General features: G+C 41.3%; 1 protein-coding gene across 2 annotated transcripts; it reads left to right on the top strand.

Moving 5' to 3' along the window:
• The first annotated feature begins 773 nt into the window (after positions 1 to 773).
• On the top strand, positions 774 to 13748 carry arhgap30 (Rho GTPase activating protein 30). Of its 2 annotated transcripts, XM_088346631.1 has the most exons (13): positions 774 to 1017; positions 1087 to 1189; positions 1262 to 1406; positions 4218 to 4300; positions 4369 to 4476; positions 4541 to 4659; positions 4740 to 4899; positions 6261 to 6358; positions 6605 to 6676; positions 6766 to 7356; positions 7423 to 7586; positions 8282 to 8817; positions 10605 to 13748. In XM_088346631.1, exons 1-13 carry the CDS (start codon positions 930 to 932, stop codon positions 13552 to 13554), a joined length of 5217 nt encoding a protein of 1738 aa, XP_088202757.1. In that variant the 5' UTR covers positions 774 to 929; the 3' UTR covers positions 13555 to 13748. The 2 variants fall into 2 exon arrangements, with proteins under 2 accessions (XP_088202757.1, XP_088202747.1); XM_088346621.1 differs by having other exon boundaries at positions 774 to 1189.
• Positions 13749 to 14879: the final 1131 nt, after the last annotated feature.

Below are 14879 nucleotides of genomic sequence, written 5' to 3'. Positions count from 1 at the left end.
CGTATTCCACACATCAGCAACACATGTAGATTTTTTTTTTTCTCGTATGATTGTATGAGGGGCAGCACGGCGGTGCAGTGGTTAGCGCGTGTGCGGCACAGTTCTAAGGTCTTGGGAACCTCCTGCGTGGGTTCAAATCCAGCCACCGGCCTTACTGTGCAGAGTTTGTATGTTCTCCCCGTGCTTGCATGGGTTTCCTCCGGGCACTCCGGTTTCCTCCCACATTCCAAAGACATGCATTTCAGGTGAATTGGCCGGTCCAAATTGTCCCTAGGTGTGACTGAGCGAGTGAGTTGTCTGTCCCCGTGTGCCCTGCGATTGTCTGGCAACCAGTCAAGGGTGTCCCCTGCCCACTGCCCGGAGATGGCTGGGATTGTTTTATGGCTAGCTTATACGTGTTTTTTTTGCATATAATTTAATTTATATTTAAAAAAAGAAAATAAATATATGAGAAAAAATAAGAAGTACAGGAGAATGTATATTTTAACTTATTTATCTGTTAAATTAACCCAAAATTTTTTATATGTCAGATTTGTATTTTTATTTCTTTAGTATTTATTACTAAGATCACGAAAAATGCTTCAAAGTAACAGAATTATCTACGACCCCCAAGCTAAGATGAGTTTGACACCCCTGACTTAGGCCTACAGGCAATGCCTTGTAAATATCTCCTAGCCTAATATTCTTATTATTTATTAATTTGCTTTAAGTCTTTTATTTCATGTTTATCTTGGGGTGCCACATCTAACTTTCCAAACAATCTACACTATGTTTTTTTGAGAGATGATCAGGACCAATTATTTTTATTCAACCTACTTCACAGAGTCAAGTAGAAAAAATCAACAATGTTTCCGCACTGAGTCCTAAGCCACAAATCTTTTGAGAATCCTGGTCCCGAACAGTGCTGGACTCTTAGTCGAAATTAAGCCATGAAGAGAGTCCGCAGGAAAGCGGCCAGCAAAGACAAAGTTTTCGGTTGTGATCTCTTGGAGCACCTGAACGCCTCCGGCCAAGATGGTACGTTGGAGGTTGTCCTTGACCACAGAACTCCAAACGAGGACTTTTCATGCAAGTTGTCTTTTACAGTCCCCCAGGTGCTGCGATGCTGCAGCCAGTTTGTGGAGGAACATGGCGTAGTAGACGGAATCTACAGGTTATCTGGAGTTTCTTCCAACATCCAGAAGCTTCGGTCAGCCAGTTTCTTCCCCAAATGAGAGTAAAAGCATCAATTCTGATCTTTCTGGTCTCGTCCCGAAAACAGGAGCGAGTTTGAAAGCGACGGTAGCCCGGACTTCAGCAAGGAGGTCTACCTGCAGGACATCCACTGTGTCAGCTCTCTGTGCAAAGCCTACTTCCGGGAGCTGCCCAACCCGCTGCTCACGTACCAACTTTACGACAAGTTTGCCGTTGAGTAGCAGCCTTGCACAAAGTTTGAAAATAAATTTAAATGTTTATAGAACAACCTGGCATGATACATTATGATTAGCCACAAAATTGTTGAATATGGGCTTTCCAGATAAGTCAGTTATTAAAATTATAAACAAAAAGATGAATGATTAATTTGAGTTTGGTAACAAAATCTATTTGTTTTTTCCCTCCATCTTTGGGTGATTTGTTTCTTGGTTTTCAGTGAAGATAACTTAACAAGTGCTAAAGATCCAGCCAGTGACTTCAGGTAAGGTTCGTTTAATTAGCTGAGCAAGAAGGCAATATTTAAACTGTAGCATAGAAAAGAAAACCTTTTATTGTATTTCCGCAAGGCGGGGTGCGGCATATGAAAACCAAAGGCTGCAATCATGACTTTAAGACAGGAGATGGCGGCAGAGCAACACGATTTGCATGCAAGTACATAGCAGTTCTTAGACGCGCGGAATAAAATGTTCTTTTTTCACCTTTTCGTGGGTTTGTTCTGTCCCAAACAGGCCCATAAAAGCAAAATGATTATTATTATTAACACATACTTAATACAGAAAATATTTAACTTTCAACTTTTTAGGGACCCCTCAAATGTTGCCCGACACCATTTTGTAAATGAAATATATGTGCTGCTCCTTTTGGATAAAAACATCAACAGATAGGGAATCGTCCAAAATCATACTGGATGACTTGATTTGGGGTTGAGATGTGCGCCAAATCAGAATCCTTGATCTCACCATCGACCTCCTCATGAGGGAAGAGAATTGCTTACATTGTTCTGCATCTAAAGACGCCAGCATAGTAATATCTTACATACTAATTTTATTAATAATATTTAAAATATAATGTGAAAATTCTGTGATTTAAAAAAATAAGAAAATAAAAAGTTCTGGGGTTGAACGAGAGCGCTTAAACAGTGAATAAAATAACCATTTGTAATTTTATACTTTCATGATGGTAGATAAGGGACAGCCTCACCTGTCTCCCCCGACTGCACTTCACTGGGTTCAGCTAACAACCTATCTTGGCTCTGATGTTATTCCCAAATGGATTGAAACATATTCTTACGTCATATTTTATATACACAATATCTATCTTAATTCTGCGTTTAAACTATTAGAGGAATATAAAAAGAAATCTGACTTGCATATTTGTGGGAGCGAGCAAAAGTAATGACAGGAAAAAAATATATAATACAATTTTGTTTTTGTTTTTAAGATATGTCATATATTTATATATATATATATATATATGTAAACATAAATAATTCCTAAAGATGTAAAAAAAATATGCCTTTTTAACTTTAGTTTCTGTAGCGGTTAAAAACAAGATGGTCCAATCAAGCAAGCTTATTTTTCTTGGTTTTTACTCTCACTCATAATTCTTACTCATTTTTCTTCTTATAGCTGCAAAAAGGTTGGTGACCCCCGCTTTTTTCAGAACCGGACCGCGGGGTACTCAGGCTTGTCCTCCCGACTACCAATAGTTCAAAACCTAAACCTTTAGAGACAAATAACTGGTCTAGTTTTGGATTTAGTGGTGTTAGTTACAGGAGGAAAAGGGCATTAGGGAAGAAATTGTTCTTCAATTAACAGTTTGTCCCCAAGGCTCTAACCTGTTCTTTGACATCTACTTCAAAACAATCAGGCTCTTTGGACACCCTGATGATAAAAGGAATGACGGTAACTGGAACCAAATGTCCAAATGACTGAAAGATCATAGGCGAAGCGCTCCTCAAAAAAAAAAAAAGAGGGTCAGCAGAGATGGTGGTGAGACGAAGCAGACTGGAACTCGCCCTCAAAAAATTGCTAAAAGCAAGCCAGTAGTCATGGCATCATCTGCCTATGGGACAGAACCACATTAAGAATGCGGAAGATGGTCTAAGAAAACCAATAGATTTGTCCAAGGGTCAAGGCCACAGACAATTCAGGATTAAATCACCAACATGTGGCGTAGACTTGGTTGGTCAAATGTTGAGTTTCTACTAGATGGCTCCTCACACTTGAAAATGGACAGTGAGCGCAGTTGTCCACTTTTTTGACCTGGCAATCACCAACTCATGGCTCAAGTATTAGAGTGACTTCCAGTGTATTAGAAAGAAACCACATACGCTCCTTCACTTCAAATTGCTCCATGGTGGAGAGTTAGTTGCCCGAGTCTAAGATGACTACACTCCCCCACATCAAAAACGTAAACCATAGCCAAATGCAGCTCTGAGACACTATGGTGCTGTGCATCTTCAGAAATGGTGGATGAAAACACATGCGTCAAAGTGTCTCCCATTTGGCTGCAACAGTAAAACATGTTACTCGTTCCAAGTGCAAGATTTTTTTTCCTAGAAAGGGAATATCTTTTTGAAGTATCATACCCAATAAGCATCGTGTAAAAAAGTTAAAACAATGATGGACAGATATGTCTATGGTGAACACTTTGTCAAGTTTACTTTTTAAAATTTTTGTTGGACTAACTGTTTTACAATGCAGTTCCGTTTCCCCTGTATTGGGTTACGATTTCCGCTGTATTAATAAACTTAATTTAGATTGGACAACGTTTTCTTTCATGCAAGTCAGGAGGTTAGGGGCTACCTGGTACCCAAGTTGATGATCCTGGTCTTAGAGTAACAAGATACAACCATTTTGTGATCAAAAGTAAAATTACCATCAGTTAATAACGTTTAAAATAGAGAATCTGTAAAACATTGGAACTTTCTTTTTGTGTCTGGTTTAATTAAAAAGGAAAAATACATGCAGATTTCCTTCCATGTAGCCTTTAACAGTCCTCATTTCTTCCACTTGCTTCAGGATGCTGTGGCCATCCAGCTTGCAGAGGAACGCCTAGTAAAAATCCAAAATGTTCTGAAGGAACTTCCCCCGCCGCATTACAGGTTTGTTTCGACACCTACCGTCCCGCTCTTACCAAACCAGCCAAATCTTTTCACTGGACTTCCCTCAGAACTCTGGAGTTTCTGATGCGTCACCTCGTTAAAATGGCCTCGTACTCCCAGGAGACCAACATGCACGCCCGGAACCTGGCCATTGTTTGGGCACCCAATCTTCTCAGGTGTGGACTTCCTCTTCACCAGCACAGGGGACACAATTCAAATTTTTGGTCACATCTCGTAAAGGTCAAAAGACATCGAGGCTTCTGGTTTCAACGGCAGGGCCGCCTTCATGGAGGTCAGGATCCAGTCCATTGTGGTGGAGTTTATCCTCACGCATGTTCCTCAGCTGTTTCCAGAACCAAGTAAACACAACACAAAAACTCACACACCTGCTCATCCTCACCTTCCATCTGCAGCATTTTCACAGTTCTGCTTCCCTTAGGTCAGGAGCTCAGCAGAAGAAAGTCTCTTCCCTCTCCGACAGTCATCTCCAACCAGGAGGAACTCTTCTTTAAAGTTCCATCCCCGGGAAATTTTGGACACATCAGTCCAGGGGATGACCAAATGAGGCCTTACCACGCCGTTATTGAAGGCACTGATAAGTGCGTATGGCAGGTTCTTTAAGATAACATTATCCGAACGATTTCCCCCAAAAATGTGATATTAGGCCCCTATTAGTCTATGACTTGACTTGACTTGACTTGAACGGCACTTTTGGGTAACTAAATTTGAGTGAAGAAGTCAAATTGTAGTGTATTGTGAGCCAGGGCAAGAGATGATCAGATGCCATTCTGTTAGGCAGTACATCATGGTGATTGCAGATTAAAAGAACTTTGTTGACTCAGCTCTAATGGGTTGGCAGAAGATTCTATTTCTAGTAAGAAATGGTGCTGACGTCAATGCACGATCATCTTTCAGAAAGAAAATGATGTTCGCTGGTCAAATATTTATTAGGGTTTTTATGGTTTGTTTCACTTTTAACAAGTCCCTTTTTTGGATCGTCCCTGGTTCTCTCTGATTTATAACTTCTCGTTCTTAGGTGGATATGAAACCGTTGGATTTTGTTTCTCAACTGACAACACTGTTACCTCCAGTTTTTTTGTGGTTAATGAGGACCAGAACCTTCTGCAATATGCAAATATCTACAAAGTAACCTCCTCACCCCTGCATTTTTAAAATGCACTCTCCTGGCCCCCGCTTGCAGTAATGATTGACCAGCGATAATGGATCTTGCCTGCACGGGTGCTGTTCATTTTATGTGACATAACTGTAGAGAAAAGAGCTGCCATGCATTACTTAAATTTGCTCTCTCAACCCTTGCTCTTTGCAATAGTTGACTGGAGATGCTGAATTGGGGCAAAAACAGTGCAGTTCATTTTAGCAGCCTAAACTGAAAAATGGGAAATACACTGTGTCGGCTCATGCTCTCAGCAAAAGCTGACCAGATAATGGATCGCAGGCACAACGGTGCATTTCATTTCAAACGGCCTTCCAACTAAAATGCATTCTGCTTACAGCAATATTAGATTGGGGATAATGGATCGGGATTTCACAGAGGCAAATCATTTTAAGCGAAGATACAGTGATGACAAAAAAATACCAAGCCCAACAAAAGTATGCTTTGCCAGTCACTGCTTGCAGCAATATGCAATCGGGGATAATGGGTCACATCCACACAAGTGCAGTTCTCTTTTTGGACAGACAGGACGGCAAAAAAGAGCTGCATGGCCCCCTAAAAAAATGATTTCCGCTGACCCCTGCTCGCAACAGTACGCAACAGGGATATTCTGACCGGGTAAAAGGTTTCAACCTGCGATGCACTGAGGCTGAGTTGTACAAAGTACAAACTATCAAGAAATTACAGCATTCACAAATATCCCTTTATTGGGCTAATGGTGGCCTATACAATATACTATTCTTGTTAGGTCTGTTGGGTTTACCTTTTTTTATTCCTTTATTTTAGACGCAAGGGCTCTTTCAAAAGTAAGAAGTGGATGTCCATCTTCAATATTGGCAGTCGCTTCCACGACCCCAGAAGACGACATAAACACTCGGCCAAAGGTATGTTGAGTAGAACCAATGATTTGCTCTTTTCAGGCTTGGTGACTTTTGAGTGAAAAGAGACGCCGCAATAAAAACAAAAAAAAAGTTTCTCGGAATTATTGTAAGATTTTTCTTCGATTTTGCAAGCTATTCAATTCGGGCTATCTGAGCCACAGGCTGAGCAACTCGAGAATTCTGGATTACCTGACGCCAGTAGGCTGCAAATTGAATGTCAACAGAATGATTAATATACTCTGTCTACAGAGAAGGCCAGACCAGTTTTGCGCCCAGCTCGAAGCATGGACTCCCTTAGCATTCCATCATATTCAAATGAAGGTGCAGCTCTTCTCATTGGTATCATCATTCGTTATTCACCTTAAGGGGGATTTCAATACCTCCACATTTCCGTTTTCCCTTTATTCCAGATCCTATCCGGCCCCTGCAGACGTCCCGCTCCGCAAAAATGTCCGGCTCGGAACTTAAAGCATCAACCACCCAACTAGGTGGAAGCGAATATGCCGTGACCTACCGTAGAGGGACAGGACTGGTGAGCGGAGGCACACAGGGCACCTACACTGCCCTCGACCCTGAAGGTTTGGGAGACAACGATGTGGACTCAGTCCCGGCCAGATCGCCCGGGCACTCAACCAAAGCTGGCCGCAGAGCGGCAATGCACATCACCGGGCCCACCTTGGTCACTGTGCCACTGCACATAACTTCCAATTTGGCTCTGGGCCTTCTTCAGGGGGGTGCGAGTGATCGGGTGGTACTTCGGGATAGGGATAAGAAGGGAGGTGATCATGAGAGGAAGGAAAGAGGAGGACTGGAAATTAAAGTGGAGGAACTTGGAGATGTGAAAGACCAAATCAAAGAGGTGATGCACAGGAAAGACAGTATCCAGGATGAAGTAGCAAATAAACCTGATGAAAATGAAGAAGACAACAAACAGAAAGTAGTTGGTGAAGACAAAGGACCGACTTACAAAGTAGATGTTAATCAACAGGATGCCTACGAAGGTAACGTCCACATTCGGAAATATTCGGAAAGATACCTTCACACTAATGCAAGCATATCGATTGCAGAAACGCAAGTAGCATCATCAGCAAAATATGAGGACGACGATATGTTTGACTCTTCTGCTCTCCTCAACTCCACACTGGTGGAGCAGAATGACCAAGAGCTGTCTGGTTATGTTGAAGACAGTTTTGAATTTTTGAATCACATGGACTGTAGCACATCTTGTCAGGTAGTTTTGATTGTTTCTTATTTAAGCGTACAAGAACGTGTCATTATTCTGTACGTAGATGTTCGGAAGTAAAAATGTCTTGTTTCCTGAGTCTTGGCCAAAGAAATATGTTAAGCCCTCCAAAAATATGGACTGGACTTTAGCCAAGACACCAGGATCTTGATTAAATCATTTATAAGGCACGCCTTATATAAAAGTAAATAGTAAAACATTGGTATATATATATATAGGGAGCAGTGGACCATATGGAGGATGAAATGTTTTTCCATGAGTCCTGGACAAGAACCCAAATCACAAAAAAATATCTAGAAAACGTTTTGAACCTTCAACTAAATGAACATTCCTCACTTGAAAACTAAGGTCAATATTTAGCTAATAGAAAACTAAAGAAAATAGAAAACTAAAGAAAATGTGTTGTCAACAACCATAAAACCATATAGTCATACTAAACTCTCATACCAAATTACTGATGTCCTGCCCCAAGACAGTTAGACTTCACAACTTGAAGTCTAATATTTTGTTTGCAACTTAGAGGATATTCAGATCTTTGGTAAAAACATTTTGAACCAAAGACGGCGTACTTTAGCAGCTTTACCACGACTGGGTGCTAAAGCCTCCTAGGTGCCCCCTTAGGGAGCCTATTTCTAGTTTACAAAATGTCTCAGTATTTTCAGATCCCTCTCCCCTTCCTGCAGGAATCCACCACCCACGAAAATGAATTCTCAGTTGAACCTCCTGGGCATTCTGACGACGAGTATCAGTTCATGGAGCAAACATCTCAACCCACGTCTGGGCCTGGCAGGAGCCAAAACGTGAGCTCTGAGACTGACGCTCAAAGTGAACTAAAGCGCCATCGGCCACTCAGAGTAGATCATAACAAGCGGCACACAAAATCCCTCAGCTTGCCTTATGTGACCTCGCCCACATGTGAGCCAGATGAGCCTCACTATGAAGATGAAAACGACACAGAGGACGACGAAGACACAGCGGACTGCTGTAGCAGTGATGAAGAAAGCAGCTTGTTGGCCAAGAGCCTCCCTGCGGACTTCTTTCTCAACAATGCGTGTGATTATGAAGCGGAGGACTTGCCAGCCTGTACTGCAGATTATGCTTCGGTGGACCAGCCATGGCAAAACAAAGCCAATGTGAGCAGGGAGGTCACAAACTCTATAGAGAGGATACCACAAAATGAACCACAACTTGACCACCAGAAAGAGGACAACTATTTGAGGTAAAAGAGAAATGTCTCTAAATTGTAATTGTTTTAGGCAACAAGCGTTATACTGTTAACCTCACGGGATGTGACATTTATCCGTTCTGAGGCAGGGATCGCAATGATCCCATATACCAAAGGAAAGAAACCTTACGGTAATCTGCTCATGCCTTTAACCCCCCGGCACTATAGATAAAAACATCGAAATGGCAAAATGGTACATAGTAAATACTTTATACAGTGGAACCTCGGTTCTCGACCATAATCCATTCCAGAACCCTGTTCGAAAACCGATTTGTTCGATCACCGAAATCATTTTTTCCATTAAAAATAATGTAAATTGTTTTAATCTGTTCCAACACCCTGAATGTTTACCTTGAATGTTTAACGTAAACATAAAGCTAACCCAGACTAATCGTACGTTCGCGTTATCGTAAACTTCCGTACGAAAGATTCCCCTAACATGAACGTGTAAAAATAAAAAAAATCAGGTCGTTTACAAGTCATTTAGCACCCGGGTCTCCACCACAAGTGGTGAGTGGTTCATTGGAAAGGGGGCTCCGTTCCAACACCCTCAATGTTGGGCTCCGTTCCAACACCCTGAATGTTTAACGTAAACTTAAAGCTAACCCAGGCTAATCGTACGTTCGCGTTATCGTAATCTTATGAATAGGATTTCTTACCTTTGTGGTGGTCAGCAGAAGGCGCTCGCACACCGCCTTCATATTTGGCTATTATTTATTTCTTAAATGCAATAGTTGTACGCACTACTTTTCTGTTTTCACCTGTAGCTACTTTGCTGCTTGCACTGACTTTCTTCGGAGGCATAATAAGGGGCTAAAACACCCGTACGCCGCTCAGCATCGCACCCTAGCGTACGCACTCGCGCATTACCGGCGTTCGAACTCCGATTTTTTTGACGGCACAGCGAAGCAAGAATTTCTCGAAATTTTTGGTCGGACACTGATTTGTTCGAACTAAGAGGCGTTCGAAAGCCAAGGTTCCACTGTAGGAAAAAAGGAAAAACAAATGTATTTACCTTTGGTGTGACGTGACATTAGCTGGTTTAGTGGAGTAGCGGGTGGATGTAGAGCAGGGGAGGAGACGGCAATGGCAGATTGAAAATGAAACAAATGCTAAACCTTCCCTTTGCGAGGATGTGATGCATTTAGAAGATTTCCTTGCTATAATTGCCTTAGTTGTTTATAAAAGCCCCAATCATTGAATGGTTACAGCTATGCAACTTAGTGAGGGTAGCGATTCGTGCGTACTTTGTATTCCTTGATAATTGCAAGCTTTGTTGAGATGTTTATGTTTTTGCTTCTCCCTGCAAGCCTTTGACCTATAGCGAATTAATACAGTATTGTATCGCCGACTCGTAGGCTTTACGGAGCACACAAAAAAATTCTGAACTGAAGTAAGAAAGAGAAAGGCATCGTGGGAGGTAACTCAGCCAATAGCATATCGGCATTTTCACAATGCCATCGCGCAAACCAAAAGCAGAAAATCATTTTATAACACTGACCAATAGACTGGCATTTTAGAGACGTAACTTGCCACACACACGTATACCAAAGTTTAAAGTTGTTGTTAATGCCGTAGTGTGCAAAATGTTGTAAAGAGGGTCCAGCATAAAACACTTTATTCCACATTGTAAAGCGCCATATCCCAGGGGTTTACCGTAATAGACAGTTTTACCATTTTTGTACCACACCACACTCCCAAAGAAAAAACACCCTACCACACTTCTTGTTAGGTTCCGGTTTGAGATACTGGTAATACGCTTAACTGATTTCTTTATGCAGGAACACCCATCTAAGGATCAAAGAAGAAAATCCAGAACCCCTTTCCTTAGAAGTGCCAACACACCATTGTATGGACCTAAAAGAGAACACAGATGATTCAAGTGTTCCAACCGATGACAATGTAAAGGTTGATAAAGTAAGACAGGGAAATGAAGAAGTCCATCACCTATCCACCTCTGAGTGTGTTCAGAAAGACCCAGAAGTGGAGAAGTATGACAAAGATGAAATCAAAGTGACTGAGGATGTGAATTGTGTAAGAATGTCAGAAGAAGGTTCAGAAAAAACACATGTGGGCAACTTTGGGATAGAGGACCCCTTTGCAAAAATCTGGGATGAGCTAGAGGAGATGGTTTGTGAAGTAATTGAGAATGAGGAAAGAAATACCTTGGAATTTAATGATAGCAGTGACAATTTGGTGACTGCTGTTGAGGTTATGGACAGAAATGTATCACAGCCTTGTGATCAAGAAGTGGTTGTGGGACAACCAATCCTAGCAGAAGGAACAGTAATGCAAAGCCTTGATTCGTCCCTGAAAGAGATATGGGATGATGTTCTAGAGTCTAAAGAAGAGGCCGATTTTATGGTACAAGTAACAGAAATATTAGAACAAGTAGATGTTACGGAAACATTGTTAACCCTTAAAGAAGAGGTCAGTTTTGCGGAAGAAGAACCAGAAAAATGTTTGCAGGGAGCAGGGGACAAACGAAACAAGGATGTAACTGAGCAGAATTTCTTAAAGATCATCACTGATAACCCAGTACCCAAAGAAGACAATCACATTTTTGAGGAAGTAATGGTAGTGGAAAGTCTTAGGGATGGACCTCATGAGTTCCAGCTTGATATTTCGAAAGACAGAGCGGGATGTGATAAGATTGGGCCACAGAGCTGTGAAGAAACAAGCACAACTACTGAAATAATGGTTTCCAAAAAAGACAATCCCATTTTTGAGGTGGTAAAGGAAGTGGAAAGTCTTGGGGATGGACCTCAGGAGTTCCAGCCTGATATTTCAGAGTCTAGAGACGGAGTGGGATGTGATAAGATTGGACCACAGAGCTGTGAAGAAACGAGCACAACTACTGAAACAATGGTTTCCAAAGAGGACAATCCCATTTTTGAGGAAGTAAAGATAGTGGAAAGTCTTGGGGATGGACCTCATAAAGAGTTCCAGCTTGATATTTCCAGAGACCGAGCGTCATGTGATAATATTGTATCACAGAACTGTAAAGAAACGAGGAGAACTACAGAAACAACGGTTTCCAAAGAAGACAATCTCATTTTTGAGGAAGTAAAAGTAGCGGAAAGTCTTGGGGATGGACCTCATAAAGAGTTCCAGCTTGATATTTCAGAGTCTAAAGATATAGCGCCATGTGATAAGATTGGACCACAGAGTTGTGAAGAAACGAGCAGAACTACAGAAACAATGGTTTCCAAAGAAGACAATCCCACTTTTGAGGAAGTAAAGGTAGTGGAAAGTCTTGGGGATGGACCTCATAAAGAGTTCCAGCTTGATATTTCCAGAGACCGAGCGTTATGTGATAAGATTGGACCAAAGAGCTGCGAAGAAACGAGCACAACTACAGAAACAACGGTACACAATAAAGACAATCTTATTTTTGAGATGCATAGTTTTGGAGATAGACCTCAAGAAGACGGCAATCCTGATTTTCAAAACCCCTTATCAGGCACACATTTAGAAACATCATTTTCCAAAGAAGGCAGTCCCATTTTTGAGGAAGTAAAGGTAGTAGAAAGCTTTGAAGATGGACCTCATAAAGTGATTAAGCCTAAAATTCCTGAGGCCATTGACAGAGTGAGAATTGATAATACTGGACCACAGAGATGTGAAGACACAACCACAACTTCAAAAATATCAGTTCCCAAAGAAGACAATCCCATTTTTGAGGTGAAAAGTCTTGGAGATCCACCTCTTAAAGAGGTCAAACCTGATGTTGAAGAGTCCGGAGACAGACTTGATGAGATTGGACCACAAAGCTGTGATAACTCAAGTACAAATACAGAAATATCGATTACCAATAAAGGCAATCCCATTTTTGAGGACGTTAAGGTGGTGAAAGGTCTTGGAGACGGCCAATTCAAAGAGGCCAAGTCTTATATTCCAGAGTCCAGAGACGGACTGAAATTTGACGAGATTGGAGCTCAAAGCTCTGATTACACTTGTACAACTGCAGAATCATCTGTTCCAAATAAAGACAATCACATTTTTGAGGAAGTAACAGTCCTGAAAAGTCTTGGAAATACTAAAATGCCAGAATCCAGATACAAAGTGAGTTTTCATGAGAGCTGTGATCACACATGTACTACTACAGTATTATCGGATCTCAAAAAAGACAATCTCATTTTTGAGGACGTAACAGCGATGGAAGTTTTTGGAGATGGACCTCATAAAGAGGTCCAGCCTGATATCCCAAATTTTACAGCCAATATGAAGTTTGAGGAACAAGGACCAAAGAGGTGTGATCAGGAAGGCACGGTCCTAAAAACGGTGGTCCCCAAACCTTTTCATGAGAAAAATACCTCAACAAAATGTTTTAGAGATGCACCACAGAAAAATATCAGATCTGATGTCCCAGAACCCCAAAACGGAGAGAAGTTCTTGGACCGAGGATTTGGAAGCAATCTGGTCATCTCCAAACTGCACAAAGTTTACCAAGTGAAAGCGGTGCCAGTAGTACCGCCCAAGCCCCAATACTGCAAGCTAGCGGTACGTAGCCTGCGACAACAACAGCAGCAGCGAGACAGGAGGGACGCCGACTTATCGGACGATATCGGAGCTGCCTGTGGCAGGGACACGTCCCAGAACAACAGTCCTCTCAGCATGTGCTTCGACGAGGCCGTTGCCATCGCCACCATGAGGCGAGAAAAAGAACGCGAGTGCGAATGGGAACGGCAGTGGGAACGGCAGTGGGATTGGGTGGGGGAAGTACAGTGACTGTCCAAATGGTATTCACGTAATTCAAGCAAGAATTTTGAGTTAGCTTTTAATGTGAACTTCAGTTGACTTTCTTCCAAAGGTTCAATGTTTCAGCACTTTTTGCACAATCGTTTTGCTTTTATGGGACCTGAGACCTGATAGTTACCAACAAGTGTTGAGGTCAATTCCAATTTCCAAGTATTGCACTGTTGTAGAGTGAGAAAATGGATGGATGGATGAAAATAAAGCACAGGAGAATGTGTAGCAATTTTTGGGTTAATATAGAAGGTAGAATCTTTCGAATAGAGTACATTAGATTCCCACCAGGATCCACATTCCTTCCTGAGGTCTGGATAACAAGGTGAAATTGTTGTATGGCTGGGGTTATGGAAATTGGCAAATGCCTTCAAAACCTTTAATACCCCATATAAACGCATTAAAATAATAGTACATAGTAAATTGTGTATATGGTTAAACCAATATTATAACTAAATATACATGTAAAGGATAATTGAGATTTTATCTACCTTAGTGTGTTGGACTTGAGCTGGTCGAGTGGAGTAGCGGGTGGATGCAGAGACTGACAGTATTAGAATCCAAAGATATTTTTTAAACTTCGACATTTCCTTCAAATACTTTGTTGCTTTAATCACTTTGTTACCAATAGTCACAATCAATTGTTTGTCAATATTCTTTAGCGAGAGTAACGATACATGTGCCTAATTTGTATGTTTTAATAATCGCTAGCTTTTTTTTCCCATGGTTATCACATTTTGCTTCTCCTTTTAGCATCACTGCAAGTCTTGGGACCCATAGCAAAAATTATACAGTTGCCAAAAAAGTATTATATCATCGACTTACTAAGTCTTTAAGAAGCACACGAGATTCTGAAGTGAACGAAAAGATTAATTGTGGGTGGGAGTTCAGCAAATAGCATATGAATGAAGGAGAGACTTAAAATAAAATGTTGGCTATGTGAAATAATTTGTTGATGTATAGTGGAGAAAATGTCGTACTGACATGCCGAAAAAACACACTCTTCATTGTAAGGTAGGGATGCTGTGTTTGGATATTTCAGTAAATGTTGGTGTGTGTGCCAGATTGTGTATGCATCCATGTAAGCATTTTTTATCCGTGTTTTTTTTTTAAAGCATACAAACTTGTAAAAATGATGGCAGTTTTGGGTCAAAATGGTTGAATAAAGGGACTAGCAACCCCTGTGGCAATTTGAACTCACGTTCACTCAAATTACACATCCAGGATATTTTTGCGCACAAAGCACTGTGGGACTTGCAGTACAGAGACGAAGGATAAACACAAACTCCGGTTGACATTCTAAAAAA

This window comes from Urocampus carinirostris, chromosome 1 (assembly GCF_059441175.1).
Source record: "Urocampus carinirostris isolate Australia breed hairy pipefish chromosome 1, RoL_Ucar_1.0, whole genome shotgun sequence".
Lineage (NCBI taxonomy): Eukaryota > Metazoa > Chordata > Actinopteri > Syngnathiformes > Syngnathidae > Urocampus > Urocampus carinirostris.
This window is presented reverse-complemented; position numbering and strand designations above follow the sequence as displayed.

Coding starts and splice junctions, on each gene's coding strand:
- arhgap30 (XM_088346621.1), top strand. CDS start 930: ATGAAGAGAGTCCGCAGGAAAGCGGCCAGCAAAGACAAAGTTTTCGGT. Junction 1,407..4,217: donor AACTTTACGACAAGTTTGCC/GTTGAGTAGCAG, acceptor CACTTGCTTCAG/GATGCTGTGGCCATCCAGCT. Junction 6,677..6,765: donor TCCATCATATTCAAATGAAG/GTGCAGCTCTTC, acceptor CCTTTATTCCAG/ATCCTATCCGGCCCCTGCAG.